The 8,215-nt window shown below is 50.7% G+C and overlaps 1 protein-coding gene across 1 annotated transcript in view; it reads left to right on the forward strand.

The window, feature by feature from the left end:
• Positions 1–205: 205 nt before the first annotated feature.
• Positions 206–8,215, forward strand: part of LOC104275278 (chromosome unknown open reading frame, human C2orf82) — a 9,358-nt gene continuing 1,348 nt past the window's right edge. The window contains exon 1 of the mRNA XM_009871196.1: positions 206–290. Coding sequence (XP_009869498.1) covers positions 218–290 — 73 coding nt within the window. The 5' untranslated portion in view covers positions 206–217. The remainder of the gene's footprint in view (positions 291–8,215) is intronic.

Below are 8,215 nucleotides of genomic sequence, written 5' to 3' on the forward strand. Positions count from 1 at the left end.
AGCAGGAGGTGTGCTCTAGGAGTCAGAGAGAGTGAGTCTCTGCTGGGCTTTGCACTCTATCCACTTGCTGTTGTGAAGGAAATTTTCCTTGGGTTTTTTATTAATATTTTTTTGACCTGACTGGACAAAATTTTTATTACACCAGTGAAATTTCCAAGTTGTTTCGTGCTTTGAAGAATTTTAAGAACTCCTGCCGACGCTTTTCCTGAGGGAAGCCATGCCCTACCACAGAGTCCTTCGCCTGGTCCTGCTAACACTGTGCGGCATCCTGGTCCCTGCTGTGCTGGCAGGTAAGGAGCTTTGTTTGCCTTTCAAGCCTGAAAGCATGGGACATCTGTTACTAACCTGCCTCTCCTCTCCCTCCCCTACAAATGCCCACAAGTATTTATTGAATTATAACTGCTTAATGGAAACTAGCTTTGGAATTGGTGACTGGTGGTGTGTTGTCTGTACCAGAGACCAAGCTTCTGTTGGGACAAGTGGAGAAAATGTGTTGTGACTTTTCCCAGGCAGAACAGCAGCAGCACCTATGTGAGCGTTTGTGGCAGTAGGTCGGTAGACAGATCAGTCAGAAGTCGGTGAAGTGCTCTTGGCAGCTGGTGGGACAAGGCTCTCTTAGCTTTTAGTATTAGGAAGAAGCTACAATAGTGAAAAGAAGCATTTTTCTCTGGCTAAAGCATGTGTGCCAGCTTGTGGTTCCTTCTGTGCTTTCTGCTACAGCAGTGCACTCCACACCAGCTGCTGTAAGCAGGGAGCTGAAAGCCTCGATAGAAAGGTTTTGGTCGGGCAGAAGCTGAGGTGCGCATCTAACCTGAGTTTGTCTAGAGCTGGGTGCACCAAGGCAGGCGGCAGCGCTGGGACAAGTTACGTGGCTCCGACCAGGTTCAGTGAGGTGATGGGAACAGGAATAGGGGAGCACACCTAGTGTGTGAGGTGCTGGTTTTTAAGGAGGTGGCTGGTAATCTGAGTCTTACCTGCTCCTGCCTTGAGCAAAGCTGTGCTGGCCGAGGGGAGCCGCAGGCACGGTTGAAGGCCGGCTGCTCCGAGGTGGGTTTTGTGAGAGAGGGAAGCGCGGTTTCCAGACTGACTCCGTAGATGGGCTCTGAGTACACGAGTGGCAGCTCCTGTAGGGAACCGCTTCGCTCACAGCCTCTTTCTGTCGGCAGAGGCGAGACTGGAGCGATGGCTTGGGCCAAGGTGACAGGCGAGAGCACAGCGCTTGTTTTCCTGAATTCCTGTCCTGCCTTCCAAGTCCCAGAGGAAGGTGAGATTGTGGTTCCCTTCCAGTTTGTTTTGAGCATCTTGCCTGGCGGGGGGAGATCCTGGCCAGCCATCTAGCAGCAGATGAAATGACCTTTTTTTTAAAGCAACTTTCATATAGGTAGAGGAATTCATCACTTTGCCTAGCTGGAACCTCTGTGGGTGCAAGAGCAGAAATACTGTAGCTAGTATTTTCCCCCACAGATCCTCCCTTTGTAGGACACCTTCGTGATTGGAAACCTTTAAAGTAACTAAGAAATCAGCACTAAAAAGTGGATGTTTTCCTTCTGAGCTTTGAATTTTTTTTTTTTTAATTTATTTTTTTATAGTGGAACATTAATTGCTTAAGCACAGTTTCAGTTTGTAGCTTGCTCATGCTCCCAGAAGCAGTGGCAACGCCCTTCCCCAAACTAAGGTAAGGTCTTAACTGCTAACAGTATTTCACTCTGCAAAAAGTGATTAATTTCCAGTGAAAATTTAATCTACTTCATCTCTGGGCTAGGATTTCTTTTACACTATTATAAGCTTCCAAACCCTGGTGCATGTTTGCTCTGCCCCCTGCCTTCCCAGCTTTCCTGTGTCCTTGCTCTCAGCTCAGCATCGCAGCTGTGGTTTGTACCTGTTGCCTCCCTCTGTCCCTTTGCTCCTGTGAAACGCTCCCAAGTTCACTTGATTCCTGTCCTGGGTGAGTTGTGCTCGTGCAGCGAGGCCGGCAGCTCTTGAAAGAATTTCGTACTAGTGAACACAACGTGCGGATCCAGGGGAGTCGGGGAGACTCCGCACTTTCTTTCTCTGTGGCATTTTAGGGGCTTGAGGCCTCCGAGACGTTTGTTGTTCCCTCCTACCTCAAAGGAGGATGTGAGGGAACCAATCTTGTACGGTGAGCTGTCCCAGTGGCAGAACAATTTTCTGCTGCCTTGGGGAGGGCACTTGTAGTTAGTGTACAGTGGAATTTTTTCTGCATTTCACCCCATTAGAAAAGGAAATTTCCTGCCTTGTGCAGACAAAGAAGGGAAGGGCACACAGACAGCGCTCCCGTCTCCATGCATACACATGCAGCCCTGCCTTTCTGTAAACAAGTTTATTTAACATTCATCAGAACCGCAGCTCTCCGTGCTGCTCCACACTGGAGCTGCCGGCACTCGCGCATCACAGGCTGCCCTTTGTGCTCCCGATGAAGGCCTCTTTTCATCCCTGCCCTGGCCCTGTGCCCGCTGTGGCTACCTGAGGCTGGACAGCCCGTTGCTGGCCTCAGAGTTCACCCAGCCACTGCCCTCCCTTCTCAGCACCTCCTGCTTCCCGCAGCAGAGCCCTGCACAGCTGGCAGAAGCGGGGTCTGCCTTGAAGAGGGCCGCGGCTGGTGCTGGGCTTGTAGACCCAAGGTCTTCTCTTCCTCCGTTGGGTTTAATTTTATCACAGCAGGGACTCAGAGTTATCTAGTTAAGTACCAAGAGCCTCAGGTGAGTGCTCAGGAGTTCAGCAAGATGGGAAGGGTCTCACCGGCCACTGAGATTCCCATCTGGGTATAGCAGTCAGCGCTTTTGGGGTGCTGGTGGGTTGTGTACCTCTATCTGGCTTCTTGCCCAGCCCGTCTGGCTTCCTGGATGGCATGGTCAGGGCTCTGCCTCTGGGCAAAGTGTGAATTTCTTCTCTGAGTGACTTAGCTCTTTCTAATATTCAGTTTGTCAAAAACGGGGAAACAACCAACTGATTCTTTGACCCTCTTTGTCCCCATCGTTTAGGTGCAACAGGAAACAGAGCCAGTTCAAGGACTTTCTGCACACCCAAATCTTCTCACTTCGGCTTTCTCCAAACCCAAGTCACACGTAGACCTAGAGCACAATCCTAGAGGATTGTGAAGAGCTGACTCTTTTCTTTTTTTTTTTTTTTTTCTATCAGCAAAACCAATTTCAATTCATAGAATGAATTCAGTGCTCCAAGGGAAGTGGAAGTTAGTGAAAAGCCTTTGCAAGGCCTTGGCTTCAGAATCACTTGTATGTATTTGCTATCTAAACTCCAATGTGGATTTATGAATTCCTTTGTTTTGAGCTAATGTGGAAATACATTATAGAGCAGTAGCACATCAGAATGCCTATAGGGGAGGACAAGACCTTGTCCAAGAACATCTCTCTGTAACAATTTGTGTGTCTTCGTTCTCAGCAATAGGAGAAGAAAATATTCGAAAGGTTTTTTTTGAAGTTCAAATACTAGAATGTGAGTTAATAGGTTTTGTCATTAAAATTTCTTTAAAAGATGCTGCTGTTACAACAGAACTGTCCCAGACTTACACCAGATCTTTGTTAGACTGTTGCTCAACCTTGCTCTGCATGGACGTTCCTTACAAATTACCGACACTATGGTCAGCTCCCCGACTAGGGCTACTGGGTTGGAGGTAGAACGTGCACTCCACAGAAAGCAGAAGGTCACATTTCCCCCTCCTTGTAAAGGACGTAATGTGAAGACACTAAAACTTGTGGAATAAAAGCCCCATGTTCTGAAAAGGATGTGAGCAGTGGAGTTGGGTGCCACTAAGTTGATCTGTGAGCTGTTGTGGCTGAAGCTGTGCGCAGTGCTCGAGTTGCAGCGGGTGCCCTTGCTTCTTTGCCAGGACCACCGAGCATCTGTGTCCTATTGAGTCACTCACTCCTGACACTGTAAGCGTAAACCTGTCCCCCAGGGGAGGAGGAGAGTCTCATTGTCATCTCCTGTTGACAGGCTGTGAGAATGAGGAGATGATGAAACCAGCTTGTGTGAGGAAGTCTTGGTCGCTGGTGGCTGATCTCCAGGGATGAAGATGTTAGGTGGCCACATCTTCCTGTCTTGATGTTTTGCAGAGTCCGCATGTGGGGGAGGTTCTGGTTGTTTGGGGGTATTTTGAAGGATCCTTCAGTTTCCATCAGACTCAAGAACTATCACTTATGGAGAACTTTCCAGTCTTTGAGCCACTGAGTACCTGATGTATGGGTTACCAGATCACCAAGCATGGAAAGAGAGCTGCCTTTGGCATTGTCCCTTCTAGATCTTGCTGAAGTCCTGATGGGCCCCTGCATCATTCAGAAAACTCGGGATGTGTTGTTTCATAGTATAGAAACTTTAATATTTTCTTCCCTTTTCCTGGCCTCAGTTGTAAGTAACTCGGAGAGAGGAAGGATGTGCAGCGCAGAATAGGTGTTTCCCTGAAACAAGGCAATTTTTAGTGTCAGCATGTGGGAGGGAAGAGGTGCCATCTTCCACCCGGACTGAAATACTTCTAGTCCATTTTTATCAGGTTCTATCTTTGCCCTGTAAAACCCCAATAATATTATTTCAAGTCTGAAGTGCTCCCAAGCTCTTTTTTTACCAAGGGGATGTCGCTGGTAGCCTGTGATGCAAGGTTTGCCCCCAGCCTGTGCTGTAGTGCTGGGACAGGATTATTGCTGGGGGAGAGAGCTCATTTCTGCCCGGGGGTCAAGGTTTGTCTGCCTTCAGAGGCATGAAGCCTTGGCAGCGCTGGAGTTCCTGTATGCTTGATAGCCCCTTTGGTGTGCCCCGGGGCTGCCCCTGCTGAGTCACTCCAGGGCCAACAAACCACATGGGCACACTGAGTGGGTTTTCTAGAGATAGGACTGGTCCTAAGACTGGTTTTAAACATCTGATCTTGAGAGGGATGTGTTTTGGGCATGTTTCTAGGTAGTTCTTTACTTCTACAAGGTTCTCTGGGTGAGCAGGAAAGCCACATGCTACTTTGCTTTTGACAGTTGGGTTCCAACCCTCAATTACACCCTCTTGCTTGAGACTGTGATGCATTTGGGTTTCTTGCACACGTGAAAAATGCTGTGCCCTGTCCCAAGGCCACGGAGAGCCCTTGTAACTTGTCTTTTTCCCCTGGAGGGCTGTCACCGAGTGTGAAGTTGGCACTTGGAGGTGTTTGTTGAGGCACACAGACCGTGTCCTCCTCATCATGGTCAGGATGATAGTAAGTGTGCAGGTGGGCAGGCCTGGCCGCTCTGGTGCTGCTTCTCTTGTAGATCCTATGTAGAGTCCTGGTCTCCTGCTCATGCACAGAGAAACTGAGCCCAGGAGGGAGAAGGACTTGGGGTGGTCACACAAAATGGGAGCAGAGCACAGAACCAGACCTTCTGAGTTGGGTCCCATGCCTGTACTTAGAGCCTGTTTGCTCAGAGTATCCAACAGGAGACTCTTGTCTCACTTGGAGACATGCGAGACCTTACTAACAGTGTATATGTGTGTTAGGCTTTGGCACCTAACACGAGCTCTGTCCTTCCCCCTCGCCTTTCTTTTACCCAAGGACTGAAACGAGACTGTGGCCCTTAACGCTGCTCCGTTAGAGATGTGCAGCGTGGCTCACGCTCACTGGGACTATTGGGGTACTGTGGAGGGGAGCAGGCCTGACTTCTCCAGCTGTTAAAGAAACCTACTGGATGTGTGGGGACAGTTGGGTGGGGTGGTCGGGCTTCTCAAACAGGCGAGTCCGTAGGCATGTGAGGGCATGAGCTGTTAGTTTAGGAGGGAAAATCAAAGGTGAATCTTGGAAAGAAAAGTGCTGGTTACACACAGACGCTCTCCCAGGCAGCAGCAGTTTGCCTGGTGCAGACCTGCCTGTGGGCAGCTTTCTCTGGGTGCTTGTGTCTGGTTTTGTGCCCCCTCCCACCCCGTGTGCCTGCTGCAGGACTCTTGGCAGCTGTTTGGGCAGCATCAAGGTGCAGGGACCGAAGAGGAGACCCAACAGTAAGCCCTGGCTCTTGGTGATGTTCAGATGCGGGCGTTTCACTTCATCCGCGTGCACAGCTCTGCTGCTGCTTGTGAGCTGACAACCCCTGTCAGCGAGGCACTAGACCCCACTGAAAGGAGGAGCTGTGTTTCCTTCGGTTGAAGTGCCGTTAAGGTAAAGCCGCAAGAACTCGGGACAGAAAACGCATGTTGAGCACACGCTGCCCTTTCTGTGAGGGTGAACTGAAAGCATGTTTTAATCAGATGAGGAGCATTAACAAAATACTTATCCAGAAGCCATCCAGTACTCTATCCAGGTCTTAAAAATCACTGAGATCATTAACAAATTAGACCGTTGACTTGACTATCAAAAATAAGTTCTGTGCCTTGCTTAAATAGAGCTGCAATAAAGTTTTCAGGAATTAGATGCACTGGGGACAGGAGAGACTGCCTGGGACCTGTGGGTCTGCTTAGAAAAAGAGACTTTGCAGTGTGGTTGGACGGGGGAGCGCTCCCTTCTCCTTCCTTGGAGAACAGGGAGTTGGGAAGGACCCTCTCCAGCCTCCCTGAACTGTGCCTGCAGATCGTCTGAGCTAACGCCTTTCCCCCGGTCAGATGTGAGGGGTACGCCTGGCTCGTTTGCCTTGGGAGAGAAAAACGTTGTTGGGAAAAGCAACAGCGACGTCCTCCCAGTGTGGTGATCTCTTGCCAGATGGGGACGGCTGCAGTGTTGGTGCCGGCCCTGGTGGTGTTGCCACAGTCAGGAAAGTTGTAGCTGGAGTGTAGCTGTTCTTTGTTCAGCAGCCTGGAACGGGGGCTTCAGGGATGTTACCTGTGTTTGGGCTGTGCTTAAACTAGCAGCTTCCTAATGCCACTGTTGCCACCTAAATAGCCCCAGCTCTGCCTCGTTCTTTTCCTTGTTTTAACTACATTTGCCCACAAAATTCTGTATTTCCTCTTGATCTGTTCTCTGATAGCCAAACCACAGGGTTTATATAAGAGAGGTTCCCTGGAAATGGCAGATTCTGGAAGAGCCCTCCGGTCCGCTAGTTGGTTGGTTTTGCAAAGGATGGTTTGGGAACAACCTTGCAAAGAGCTCGGGTGTTTCTGGGGAGCCCTCAAGTAGCACAAACCTCTTGTGTGCTTGTAGCATGGACCCAAGATGCCACCACGGATGCACCAGGTGTGTGAGGACGTGGTATTCACTGCTGCTCCCAGCTTCTTCCCAGGGTGGCTCAGCCCGGCTGTGCTGGTTGTCACAGCCCTGAGGCTGGGGACTGATTTGTCTGTCATCGCTTGTTGGGCCAGAGTTAAACCTGGCAGCTGTCACACTGAAAATACTGTAGCTTTTATGGCTGTAGAAAGGACTTTCCAAAAACTAGCCTAGAACCCTGTTGTGTTCCTGGGTCTGCAGGAAGCCTCCGGGAACAGTGGGAGCAACTCTTTGATGTGAGCCCTGTGGTTAAGTCCTGTCAGTGGGTTTGTACAGGCAGCAAAGGTGAGTATTTTGATGTTGGTCCTCCTGCTCTTTTTGACGGAGAGCTCCTACAGGAGAACAAAGTGTGGTGGAGCCCCGTTAGTGCCGATTCTTCACCTCCCTCTCCTGCTGCAAAGCACTGGCTGCCTGCGGGAGGCAAGGAGGGCACCAGGTACTTCAAGCCAAGGCTGGCGCTGTCAGGATGTGCTGCTGCCACCTCTCTTGCTGGGCCAGGAAAGGCTGGGCCACACCTACCAGGGCCCCTGGCACACTGAGAGACGCTGCGCCCAAGCAGGGTGCCTGGGGCCTACTTCTGTGCCTCACCCCAGGGAGCGTGGGCTGCTTGCTCCTGCTCCTCCGATGCCCTCTTTCCCAGCCCCGATAATATTGGGTCGGTTGAAGTGGCCCCTGGTGCTTGTGCTGTTTTTTTTGGTGTCTTCCTGTCCACGCCCCCCCCTTTTTTTTTTTTTTAATTCCCCCGTCCCAGTGCAACATTCCCGGTGGTTTCGGCAGGGAGCTGTGGAATGTCTCCCGCTCCTGCCGGGGCCCACCTGAACAAGCCGGGCATTGACAAGGAGGGCTCAGCTCAGCCACACACAGACAGGGAGGGCTCTGCTTTGGTCCCTGACCCCACAGTGGGAAGAAATAACTGGAGGGGAATGGTAACATCAATCAGAGCACGGCCCAGCTTTCATCTCCCCAGCATGGTGTGGAGGTGGAGCAGAGGGAAGTTGGGGCTCCTATCCTGCACAGTGCCAGTGCCTCCGG

The sequence above is a fragment of the Apaloderma vittatum genome, unplaced genomic scaffold (assembly GCF_000703405.1).
Source record: "Apaloderma vittatum isolate BGI_N311 unplaced genomic scaffold, ASM70340v1 scaffold1376, whole genome shotgun sequence".
In the NCBI taxonomy this organism is placed as follows: domain Eukaryota; kingdom Metazoa; phylum Chordata; class Aves; order Trogoniformes; family Trogonidae; genus Apaloderma; species Apaloderma vittatum.